This window comes from Oncorhynchus clarkii, chromosome 9 (assembly GCF_045791955.1).
Source record: "Oncorhynchus clarkii lewisi isolate Uvic-CL-2024 chromosome 9, UVic_Ocla_1.0, whole genome shotgun sequence".
NCBI classification, from domain to species: domain Eukaryota; kingdom Metazoa; phylum Chordata; class Actinopteri; order Salmoniformes; family Salmonidae; genus Oncorhynchus; species Oncorhynchus clarkii.
Window position 1 is genome coordinate 14,271,207 of NC_092155.1, and position 13,242 is coordinate 14,284,448.

At 44.2% G+C, this 13,242-nt stretch overlaps 1 protein-coding gene across 1 annotated transcript; it reads left to right on the top strand.

Annotated features, from left to right (window-relative positions):
* LOC139415937 (lysophospholipid acyltransferase LPCAT4-like) lies at window positions 1–12,912 on the top strand. The gene is made up of 13 exons (XM_071164124.1): window positions 1–497; window positions 2,431–2,797; window positions 5,304–5,416; window positions 6,023–6,083; window positions 6,395–6,453; window positions 7,503–7,537; window positions 9,501–9,555; window positions 9,670–9,752; window positions 9,932–10,057; window positions 10,457–10,610; window positions 10,780–10,872; window positions 11,702–11,837; window positions 12,086–12,912. Exons 1-13 carry the CDS (start codon window positions 408–410, stop codon window positions 12,301–12,303), a joined length of 1,590 nt encoding a protein of 529 aa, XP_071020225.1. The 5' UTR covers window positions 1–407; the 3' UTR covers window positions 12,304–12,912.
* The last annotated feature ends 330 nt before the right edge of the window (window positions 12,913–13,242 follow it).

Below are 13,242 nucleotides of genomic sequence, written 5' to 3' on the forward strand. Positions count from 1 at the left end.
AGGATGGACTAACTACCCAGGTTGTTGTTATTCTTTTACTTTATGTGCAAGGACGCTAGCGCACCTTTCTTATAACGTTCATTGTGTTGTAGTACAATAAATCAACGTTTGGGATTTTTTGTTTGTTTTGTACGGGTTCACGTCTTCACTTGGCTAGTTTTCATTTTGGACTACTCTTTATTTATTTTTTATCCAACCAGCTTTTTCGCACTCGGTCTCCTGTCCTTCGCTCTCTGTATCTAGACACATTTTGAGATATCAGGTTTTATGCAAAGCAAAACAGTTGCAGCGGAATTAACTTTCGACTCTACGGCATATGTATTACCATTCAGTGAATAACTCACTCAACAAAGCTGAAAGGGTTCATTTGAAATCTGGTTTGATCTGTCAAGGCTTGCCTAGTCGCCATGGAGAGGCAGAACAGTCACCAAGCAACTTATTCTTCCCAACACCCATTTGTGCACACGTTGAAACTGACCAGGGCGCAGTTAATAAGGGTGAGTTGTCTTATTATGCTTGAGGAAATGTGGTAAGAGCTGCACAACGATCATACCTCCAAAACATGCTAACCTCTCACCTGGTCAGCCGCCAGTGGACGTTATGGATCTCAACTATCCAAACATAGCGCCCACTAGCGGCTGCCCGGCAGGCTACATTATATTTTTACCACTTTCACACTGATCATTATTCACGATTGATTAATGATTATCTGTAATCATGGTAGCGTCCACATTTAATGTAGTTCATTAAATGAAGTGTTCAGAAATATATAATATTCTTATTTATAATAAAAATGACACTACATTACTATTGGGCACAACATGATCCGAAAACAACCAAAACAAAATGCAAATGCCTCCAACAAGTTGGTAGTCAACAAGTTTGATGTAGTCATTGTGTGCTATGAATATGGGACCGAAAACTAAACTTTTGTCTACTTTAATACACTATAAGGGAATTTGTCCAAATACTTATACACCTTCAAATAAAACAGATATGTATGAAAATACCCACAAATAAAAGGTGACATTCTCTACTGTCGACTCGTGAAATATTTGATCTCAAATTCAAAATGCTCGAGTATAGAGGCAAATCTACTTTGTGCATAACACAAGTCATTTTTCCAACAATTGTTTACAGACAGATTATTTCACTTATAATTCACTGTATCACAATACCAGTGGGTCAGAAGTTTACATACTCTAAATGTACTGTGCCTTCAAAACAGCTTGAGAAATTACGGAAAATGGTGTCATGGCTTTAGAAGCTTCTGATAGGCTAATTGACATCATTTGAGTCAATTGGAGGTGTACCTGTGGATGTATTTCAAAACCTACCTTCTAACTCAGTGCCTCTTTGCTTGACATCATGGAAAAATCAAAAGAAATCAGCCAAGACCTCAGAAAAAAAAATTGTAGACCTCCACAAGTCTGGTTCATACTTTGGAGCAATTTCCAAACTTCTGAAGGTACCACGTTCATCTGTACAAACAATAGTACGCACGTATAAACACCATGGGATCATGCAGCCGTCATACCTCTCAGGAAGGAGACGTGTTTTGACTCCTAGAGATGAACGTACTTTGGTTTGAAAAGTGCAAATCAATCCCAGAACCTCAGCTAAAGACCTTGTGAAGATGCTGGAGGAAACAGGTACAAAAGTAACTATATCCACAGTAAAACAAGTCCTATATCGACATAACCTGAAAGGCCGCACAGCAAGGAAGAAGCCACTGTTTCAAAAACAAAACCAGACTACGGTTTGCAACTGCACATGGGGACAAAGATCATACTTTTTGGAGAAATGTCCTCTGGTCTGATGAAACAAAAATAGAACTGTATGGCCATAATGACCATCGTTATGTTTGGAGGAAAAAGGGGGAGGCTTGCAAGCCGAAGAACACCATCCCAACCGTGAAGCACGGGGGTGGCAGCATCATGTTGTGTGGGTGCTGCAGGAGGGACTGGTTCACTTCACAAAATAGATGGCATCATGAGGCGGGAAAAATATGTGGCTGTATTGAAGCAACATCTCGAGACATCAGTCAGGAAATTAATGGACAATGACCCCAAGCATACTTCCAAAGTTGTTGCAAAATGGCTTAAGGACAACAAATTCAAAGTATTGGAGTGGCCATCACAAAGCCCTGACCTCAATCCCATAGAAAATGTGTGGGCGGAACTGAAAAAGAAACAAAAGCTGAAATAAATCATTCTCTCTACTATTATTCAGACATTTCACATTCTTAAAATAAAGTGGTGATCCTAACTGACCTAAAACAAGGAACGTTTACTAGGATTAAATGTCAGGAATTGTGAAAAACTGAGTTTAAATGTATTTGGCTAAGGTGTATGTCATCTTCCGACTTCAACCTACCCAATGCAACATAATATCCTCTATATATCATATCCCTGTCCCTCCCATCCACAGGGCATGGTGTTGGGCTCCATCCTCGTCCCCATACGAGTTTTTCTGGCTGTCCTCTGCTTCCTGATCATGTGGCCTATTGCCCGGCTCCGATTGGCTGGCCTCTCAGAGGCGGAACGGTCCCGGCCAGTAACGACTGGGTGGAGGAGATGGTTACTACACCCCATCATCTGGTTCCTTAGCCGGGCAGTGTTTTTCTTCCTGGGGTTCTTCTGGTTCCGGGTCAAAGGTTGTAGGGCGGGGCATAAGGAGGCTCCTGTGTTGGCAGTGGCACCTCACAGTAGCTTCCTGGATATGTTGGTGCTGACGGAAACCCAGCTGCCTACGGTGGTGTCTAGATCAGAGAACCAAAGCATTCCCGTTATAGGGGGTGAGTGTTTTGTGGGAGACTGGGAAGAGGTTCTGGGTCAAAGTTGCCCTTTTAAAGAGACAGGATGGACATTTTTCTTTGGCATCACCTTCATTAAAAGAATCACATACATTTTCACATCATACACATTTAAACCAGTCAGTCCATCATTAATACATTAATATATTCACTCACAAACGACCATTGTCCCAACTGCACTAGATAAGTACATATACCGATACAGTCTACTTTGCATTTAGTAGTCCAACAGCACAAGGAACTAATTAATATTTGAACACAACTCTCATGACTCTCTTCTGAATGTGTGCTAAAGTTGTATTTTCTCTCATTTTCTTTCACACCTTCCCCCTCTTAGTCTCTTGTCTCTTTGTCCTACACTCTCTTTACCCACCTTCCATCTTTCTCCTTCACCTTTTCCATCCCCTCCTCTCCTCCCTCTTCCTCGCCACCTCTCACATTTCCCTGTCTGTTCTCTCTAGTTTCTCTCTCTCACAATTCCCTGTCTGTTCTCTCTAGTCTCTCTCTCTCTCTCTCTCTCTCTCACAATTCCCTGTCTGTTCTCTCTAGTCTCTCTCTCTCACACAATTCCCTGTCTGTTCTCTCTAGTCTCTCTCTCTCTCACACATTTCCCTGTCTGTTCTCTCTAGTTTCTCTCTCACACATTTCCCTGTCTGTTCTCTCTAGTTTCTCTCTCTCACAATTCCCTGTCTGTTCTCTCTAGTCTCTCTCTCTCTCACACAATTCCCTGTCTGTTCTCTCTAGTCTCTCTCTCACATAATTCCCTGTCTGTTCTCTCTAGTCTCTCTCTCTCTCTCATTTCCCTGTCTGTTCTCTCTAGTCTCTCTCTCTCTCTCACAATTCCCTGTCTGTTCTATCTAGTCTCTCTCTCCCTCTCTCTCTCTCATTTCCCTGTCTGTTCTCTCTAGTCTCTCTCTCTCTCTCACAATTCCCTGTCTGTTCTCTCTAGTCTCTCCCTCCCTCTCTCACATTTCCCTGTCTGTTCTCTCTAGTTTCTCTCTCTCACAATTCCCTGTCTGTTCTCTCTAGTTTCTCTCTCTCACAATTCCCTGTCTGTTCTCTCTAGTCTCTCTCTCTCTCACAATTCCCTGTCTGTTCTCTCTAGTCTCTCTCTCTCACAATTCCCTGTCTGTTCTCTCTAGTCTCTCTCTCTCACACATTTCCCTGTCTGTTCTCTCTAGTTTCTCTCTCTCACAATTCCCTGTCTGTTCTCTCTAGTCTCTCTCTCTCTCTCACAATTCCCTGTCTGTTCTCTCTAGTCTCTCTCTCTCTCACATTTCCCTCTCTAGTCTCTCTCTCTCTCTCTCTCTCTCTCTCACATTTCCCTGTCTGTTCTCTCTAGTTTCTCTCTCTCACAATTCCCTGTCTGTTCTCTCTAGTCTCTCTCTCTCACACAATTCCCTGTCTGTTCTCTCTAGTCTCTCTCTCACTCACATTTCCCTGTCTGTTCTCTCTAGTCTCTCTCTCTCTCACATTTCCCTGTCTATCTAGTCTCTCTCTCCCTCTCTCTCTCACATTTCCCTGTCTGTTCTCTCTAGTCTCTCTCTCTCTCTCTCACAATTCCCTGTCTGTTCTCTCTAGTCTCTCTCTCTCTCACATTTCCCTGTCTGTTCTCTCTAGTCTCTCTCTCTCACACATTTCCCTGTCTGTTCTCTCTAGTTTCTCTCTCTCACAATTCCCTGTCTGTTCTCTCTAGTCTCTCTCTCTCTCTCTCTCACAATTCCCTGTCTGTTCTCTCTAGTCTCTCTCTCTCTCACATTTCCCTCTCTAGTCTCTCTCTCTCTCTCTCTCTCTCACATTTCCCTGTCTGTTCTCTCTAGTTTCTCTCTCTCACAATTCCCTGTCTGTTCTCTCTAGTCTCTCTCTCTCACTCACACAATTCCCTGTCTGTTCTCTCTAGTCTCTCTCTCACTCACATTTCCCTGTCTGTTCTCTCTAGTCTCTCTCTCTCTCACATTTCCCTGTCTATCTAGTCTCTCTCTCCCTCTCTCTCTCACATTTCCCTGTCTGTTCTCTCTAGTCTCTCTCTCTCTCTCTCACAATTCCCTGTCTGTTCTCTCTAGTCTCTCTCTCTCTCACATTTCCCTGTCTGTTCTCTCTAGTCTCTCTCTCTCACATTTCCCTGTCTGTTCTATCTAGTCTCTCTCTCCCTCTCTCTCTCTCATTTCCCTGTCTGTTCTCTCTAGTCTCTCTCTCTCTCACATTTCCCTGTCTGTTCTCTCTAGTCTCTCTCTCTCACATTTCCCTGTCTGTTCTATCTAGTCTCTCTCTCCCTCTCTCTCTCATTTCCCTGTCTGTTCTCTCTAGTCTCTCCCTCCCTCTCTCACATTTCCCTGTTCTCTCTCCCTATAGATTTTAAGTCTCTCCCTCTCCTCTCTTCAGTAGCACTTCAGTGGTGTTTGTGTCCTAATGAATATAATTATCATGTCAATTTGGCTATGTCACATTATAACAGGCGTGTGTATGGTTTGTCTTTTGTCTCTCTCAGCCCTCCTGGAGTTTAACCAGTCAGTGTTGGTAAACAGGAAGAATCCAGAATCCAGGAAACGGGCTGTCGTTCAGATCAAAGAGAGGCTCACCTCCAATGGCTACTGGCCACAGGTAAGCAGGGATCAGAGGGCAGGGGTCAAAGGTCAAATTAGGCTCATGGGGGAACTGGTGTAACGTAGAAGCCCTGCCTGAGACATGCAAACCCAATTGTTGCTAGCAGACTACAAGGATTTCCTCTTGGTCTAATGGTTAAGACAGAAGACGCTGGTTCACATCCCACCAGTTACACATGAACCTCATTACATCAGTCTTGCGTCATATAGCACTACAACTTTGTTGACTTGCAATACCGGTATGTCATGTTCGAATAATGTTACTGGCGGCCAACAATGAACTTTACTGATGAAGGGACGGCTTTCATAGAACTGGTTTAACACACCTCTATTCATCAGTCCCTCCTCCGAATGAACCTTCCTGATGGGAGAACATAGAACTGGTTTAACACACCTCTATTCATCAGTCCCTCCTCCGAATGAACCTTCCTGATGGGAGAACATAGAACTGGTTTAACACACCTCTATTCATCAGTCCCTCCTCCGAATGAACCTTCCTGATGGGAGAACATAGAACTGGTTCTACAAACTCCCTTGCTTTCTAAATTCCCATCGCTCTCATTGTCTCTATTCATCAAACAGTCTCCCTTTCTCTCATGGCCAGATGCTGATGTTCCCAGAAGGCACCACGACGAACGGCACCACTCTCATAAAGTTCAAACCTGGTGAGATTTAGACCTGGGTTCAGATAATATTTGAAATCTTTCAAAAGCTTTTTGCCTTTGCTTTAGCCTGCCTAGGGTGCCAGATGGGCGGGGTTTGCACTTTTGTGACTATTCTACTGGTTCCATTGTGCCAGTCAAGCTCAATCAAGCCCAGATAAAGTAGTTGAGATCATTTAAAATAGTATTTGAACCCCGGGTTGGTGAGAACATCATAAAGAATGTCACTTCTTCTACACCTAAAGTAATGGATGGTATGTTGTGTTTACATAGGGGGGTGAGCTGACTGGTTTGCTGTTCTGTCTCCTTCCTAGGTGCCTTCCTAGCTGGAGTCCCAGTCCAACCTGTCCTGCTGCACTACCCCAACAAACTGGTGAGTAGACTGGACTGCGTCAGTATTGGGATACAGCAGAGCAATTGAGTGTCAGAACGGAGGGGTGGAAGCACTGGCTCCAGGGGTGCATGTTGTCAGGAGGAAGCAGCACTGTGACTCGTAGTTTACATACCGACGCAGCGGAAGGTGTAGGGTGAAGTTGCACATACATTTGTACTGACTCTACACACATCCCCTCACATACAATCATCATGTGCGCTGCTGCTACTCTGTTTATCATATCCTGTTGCCTAGTACCTTTACCCCTATACATATCTACCCCCATCTCTCCAGTATTCCTGCACATTGTAAATATGGTACTGGAACTGACCCTGTATATAGTACCTTTACACCTATACATATCTACCCCCATCTCTCCATTATTCCTGCACATTGTAAATATGGTACTGGAACTGACCCTGTATATAGTACCTTTACCCCTATACATATCTACCTCCATCTCTCCAGTATTCCTGCACATTGTAAATATGGTACTGGAACTGACCCTGTATATAGTACCTTTACCCCTATACATATCTACCTCCATCTCTCCAGTATTCCTGCACATTGTAAATATGGTACTGGAACTGACCCTGTATATAGTATGCTTACTTGCTACTTGTGTTTATATCTTGTGTTTTGTTCTACGTTGTTATTTCTAGTATTACATTGTTGGGGTTAGAGCTAGCAAGAAAGAAAGACTATGCACTGTACGTGTGCATGTGACATTGAAACTTGAAGTTGGCACTAGATGCTTATCTTGGGTCAGTTTTGCATTTCCCCCCACTAATGGCTAAGGTTGGGCTTGTGGGATTTTAACCCAGAGCGCATTGGAATTGTGACTGAGAGCACCCTACCTTGTCGTATAAAGAAATAGCATGTGGTTTCTAATCATAGTTAATGTTTGTGGATGTTGGAACTCTCATGGCCCCACAGCATGCCTGTACAGTCAGACGTAGACCCATGGGTGATATACTGTCTGCACATGGCAGTTCACCTTCTAGAGTTATTATTTCTATGCCTTTTTAAAAACATGCTTTACTTTCTAGGATACTGTGCGCTGGACCCACAGGGGAACTACCTGGTAAGACACCATCTATATGAAATAAAAACGTCTAATAATCATTCAAATCAATCTTTATTTGTCCCATGCGCCGAATACAACAAGTGTTGACCTTACCGTAAAATGTTTACTTACAAGCCCTTAATAACCAACAGTGCCGTTCAAGAACTAAAGTAAAACATAATAAAAAAGTAACACAATAAAATAACAACGAGGCCATATAGAGGAGGTACCGGTACCGAGTCAGTGTACAGGTTAGTTGAGGTCATCTGAAGTGACTATGCATAGATCATAAACAGCGAGTAGCAGCATTGTACAAAACAAATGAGGGGAGGGGTGGTGTTAATTGTTAATTATTAATTGTTCAGCAGTCTTATGGCTTGGGGGTAGAAGCTTTTAAGGAGACTTTTGGACCTAGACTTGGCGCTCCGGTACCGCTTGCTGTGCGGTAGCAGAGAAAACAGTCTATGACTTGGGTGACTGGAGTCTCTGACAATTTTATGGGCTTTCCTCTGACACCGCCTATTATATAGGTCCTAGATGGCAGGGAGCTTGGCCCCAGTGATGTACTGGGCCGTACACACTACCCTCTGTAGCGCCTTACAGTCAGATGCCAAGCAGTTTCCATACCAGGCGGTGATGCAACTGATCAGGATGCTCTCGATGGTGCAGCTTTATAACTTTTTGAGGATCTGGGGACCCATGCCAAATCTTTTCAGTCTCCTGAGGGGGAAAAGGTTTTGTCATGTTCTCTTAATAACCGTCTTGGTGTGTTTGGACCATGATAGTTTGTTGGTGATGTGGACACCAAGGAACTTGAAACTCTCGACCCGCTCCACTACAGCCCTGTCTATGTTAATGGGGTCCTGTTCGGCCCATCTTTTCCTGTAGTCAACGATCAGCTTCTTTTTCTTGCTCACTTTGAGGAAGAAGTTGTTGTCCTGGCGCCATACTGCCAGTTCTGACCTCCCTATAGGCTGTATCATCGTTGTCGGTGATCAGCCCTACCACTGTTGTGTTGTCAGCAAACTTACTGATGGTGTTGGAGTCGTGTTTGGCCACCCAGTCATGGGTGAACATGGAGTACAGGAGGGGACTAAGTACGCACTCCTGAGGGGTCCCAGTGTTGAGGATCAGCGTGGCAGACGTGTTGTTGCCTACCCTTACCACCTGAGGGCGGCCCGTCAGAAAGTCCAGTGCAGAGGGGTGTGTTTAGTCCCAGGGTCATTAGCTTAGTGATGAGCTTCGTGGGCACTATGGTGTTGAACGCTGAGCTGTAGTCAATGAATAGCATTCTCACATAGGTGTTCCTTTTGTCCAGGTGGGAAAGGGCAGTGTGGAGTGCAATAGAGATTGCATCATCTGTGGATCTGTTGGGGCTGTATGTGAATTGGAGTGGGTCTAGGGTTTCTTGAATAATGGTGTTGATGTGAGCCATGCCTTTCAAATCAATTCATGGCTATAGATTTGAGTGCTATGGGTCGGTAGTCATTTAGCCAAGTTACCTTCGCATTCTTGGGCACAGGGACTATGGTGGTCTGCTTGAAACATGTTGGTATTACAGACTTGGTCAGGGAGATGTTGAAAATGTCAATGAAGACACTTGTCAGTTGGTCCGCGCATGCTTTGAGTACACGTCCTGGTAATCCGTCTGGCCCAGCAGCTTTGTGAATGTTGACCTGTTTAAGGGTCTTGCTCATATCGGCTACCGAGAGCGTTATCACACAGTCATCCAGAACAGCTGGTGCTCTCGTGCATGCTTCAGTGTTGCTTGCCTCGAAGCGAGCATAAAAGGCATTTGGGGCAGCTCGCGTCCGGGTTTCCCTTTGTCGTCCGTAATAGTTTTCAAGCCCTGCCACATCCGTTGAGCGCCAGAGCTCATTATCAACTTCATTATCAAATCTCAATTTAACATACATATTATTGGAAACAAGTGTTCAATATATGATATTTCACTGATTGGTGGGGGTGTTTTTCCCTCCAGGGTTGAGGCATTGTGGCACACTTGCTCTCAGCTCTACACTAACGTTACTGTTGAGGTAAGGCCATATTGTCCATAATCAGAATGACCACTCACCGAAGAAGAATTTCCTGTTTTCTCATTGGCTGTAATACCTGTCAGTAAAAAATGTATGTTCTCTTATTGGCTACAGTACCTGCCAGTATACACCCCCTCCCAGGAGGAGAAGGATGACCCTAATCTGTATGCAGACAATGTCCAGAAACTCATGGCCAAGTGAGTCTACACAGCGTGTGTGTGTAGTTTGTGGACGTTTCCCACTGTTTGGCATGTTGTGGTCAATTTTGCCTCTGTATTTGCATAATGTATACTTGGCTATCTGTTTGCTTTGGATGCATGTATTTTCTGAATGTGTGTAGATGATTCTAACATCTGTAACCTCTTGTGTCTATCAGGACCCTGGGCATCCCGGCGACAGACCATGTTATGGAAGGGCGTGTTCCTACCAGAAAACTGGGAGGGCTCTCCCTCCCCCTAGAACCACCTGCCAGAGAAACTCTCTCTCTGCTGCATAAAGACGGGTAAGAGACATGTGTGTGTGTGTCTGTACACTACATGATCAAAAGTATGTGGACACCTGCTTGTCAAACATCTCATCATTCCAATATCATGGGCATTAATATGGAGCTGGTCCCCCCTTTGCTGCTGGGCCCCTCTCATCTCTCTTTCTCGCCCCTCTCATCTCTCTCTCTCGCCCCTTTCATCTCTCTCTCTCTCGCTCCTCTCATCTGTCTCTCTTGCCCCTCATCTCTCTCTCTCGCCCCTTTCATCTCTCTCTCTCTCTCGCCCCTCTCATCTATCACTCTCTCTCTCTCTCGCCCCTCTCATCTATCACTCTCTCTCTCTCGCCCCTCTCATCTATCACTCTCTCTCTCGCTCTCTCTTGCCCCTGTCATCTTTCTCTCTCTCTCCATCCTCAGTCTCAGAGAGTTCGAGGTGGAGGCAGCACTGAGTAAGATAATTGACAGGTGTCAGTCAGAACAGGGTTGGAGGGCTGGTGTGGATGAGCTGGCACCACTCCTGGGACTGACAGACAGACAGACTGCTGCTAAGATCTGTGGACTCTACTCCAAGGTAAACTACTCCAAGGTTAAACTGGCCACCACCAACCGGCGTCAAGTGTGGTGTGTGTGTGTGTGCTTCTGTGTCGAGTACTGAAGTAGTAGATTTCCATAAGTATTCCTTGGTGTTGTGTACTTTGCATACTCTGTGTATGTGTTAACAGTACGTGTGTGTGTTCCAGGATGACAAGGTGGACCTCAGGCAGATCTATTTAAGTGTGACATCAGTCTCTGGGCTTCTGGGATTTAAGTCCCTCCTTCACACTGCATTCACTGTAAGTTCTGCTCTAAGTGTGTGTAGAGTAGATTTAGAACCCCAGTGTTTGTGTAGAGTAGATGTAGAACCCCAGTGTTTGTAGAGTAGATTTTGAACCCCAGTGTTTGTGTAGAGTAGATTTAGAACCCAGTGTTTGTGTTTAGTAGATTTAGAACCCTGGTGTTTGTGTTTAGTAGATTTAGAACCCCAGATTTAGAACCCTGGTGTTTGTGTTTAGTAGATTTAGAACCCTGGAGTTTGTGGAGAGTATATTTAGAACCCCAGTGTTTGTGGAGAGAAGATTTAGAACCCCAGTGTTTGTGGAGAGTAGATTTAGAACCCCAGTGTTTGTGGAGAGTAGATTTAGAACCCCAGTGTTTGTGGAGAGTAGATTTAGAACCCCAGTGTTTGTGGAGAGTAGATTTAGAACCCCAGTGTTTGTGGAGAGTAGATTTAGAACCCTAGTGTTTGTGGAGAGTAGATTTAGAACCCCAGTGTTTGTGGAGAGTATACATGTTAAACTTGGTATGTACGATATGCAGTTATACGTTTGAACCTATAACTAACTGTATGTACTATACGTAGCCTGGATCCCAGATCGGTTAGTGCTCTTGTCAACTCCAACATGTTTGCAATGACAATTCAATAAGGAGTTGGCAAGGGAGGAGAAATAGACTGGCACCCAGGCGGTATGTCCGGTTACTACGGTATAAAGAGGAAGCTTTAACCTATATACTAAATTAATATATTTTATATAAACTACATTAATATATTTTACATAGACAGTATATAAATGGTATATATTTACATAAATGTATATATTTGAACCCAGTGTAAACTGTCTGCAGCTGTATGACAGAGAGTGTAGTGGCAGTCTGACTGCAGTGGACGTGTCTGACCTGATGGGGGCGCTAGTGGGGAGTCCTCAGTACCACACAGAGGAACTGTACACTGAACTGTCCTTGAGAGGAGCGCCCACCGAACGTAAGCCCAGGCACCCATCCACTAACAATGCTGTTTCTCAATTCGTCTTTCTGCGATCCCTCGCAACCCATCTCCTCGCCTCCTTCTCAACAGCATTCGAGAAGTTCCAAGGACCTTTTTCTCCAATGAGAAGGAGGCAAGGAGAGCAGATGCAAGGAATCGAGGAAAGATGAATTGTGAAAGCCATGTCCTGTTGTTCGTCCCACTGTCCCTTGGAACTGCAATGCTATGTGGTTGTATCTCTACAGAAGACCTGTTCAGTGTGCTGACCACCCACCCCACCTATCAGAAACTGATCAGCGAGTACTTCACACCTGAGGGGGTGGAGTCCTCACCACCATCCTCTCCTCTGACCAAAGGGAAGGCAGGGAACAACAATGCAGGATCGCCTAGCGACAACAGAACGGCCTTGCCTTACAAAACGGCTGATAACGACTCTCCTCTGCCCAGTAAGAAAAACGACTGAGTGAAGGAACTCTGAAGCATACTGATAGAATTCCTAGCACGGACTGGGCAGTTATTACAGATTAATCTATATGGGTGAGCTTACTTACAAAAATGGCTGCCGGTTATACATCGACTTGAATGGGGATCCCCTTCTAGGAATTATATTTCTAATGGGGCTTACGCCATTTTGTGAAATTGAAGAAAAACCTAAGGCAGCTCAACGGTATCGACAGTAATGCCAATTTAACACGCCGTTCTCTAAGAAATCAAAGGGAACGACTCATAGTGAACTAGTGCGTATGTCTTTCAGATGGGTTATATGTGGTCTTTTAAGACTTGTTTACAATGTCATAGCTACATAGCTAGCTATGATTGTTACACAATTCTCTGGATCTGCCTGTCAAGATGCTGGGAAAATAGTATCACGGTAGTGTTTATTTATAAATGTAATACGATTTTAATCAAATTAAGAGTGTCTGTCTTATTTTGTATGGCTTGAAATGGGATGTGGTATGTGAATTTGTATTGATTTAATGAACAAAATATACAAACCAAATGATTATGTAAATTACTATTCTCAGGATTTTGTATTGTATTTTACATTTAATCTATTAAACTGAATGTTAAACATTGGACTCCTTTTGTTTCATTGTAGCCTTATTTTAAAGAGGCCTTCTTCCTTTTCCTTTGAAGTTTGTTTCTCCCATCCTTCCGCCCTCTCTTCTCACTCAGTCTCTGTCTTTTACCCACTCTCTGGCTCCATCTCTCTCTCGCTCTGTCCATCTCTGGCTTTCTCTCGGGTTCCACTTTCTCTCTCTTCTCACTCAGTCTCTGTCTTTTACCCACTCTCTGGCTCCATCTCTCTCTCGCTCTGTCTATCTCTGGCTTTCTCTTGGGTTCCACTTTCTCTCTCTTCTCGTCAGATGTGTGACCCTCTGCCTGTGTTGGTTCATCCTCC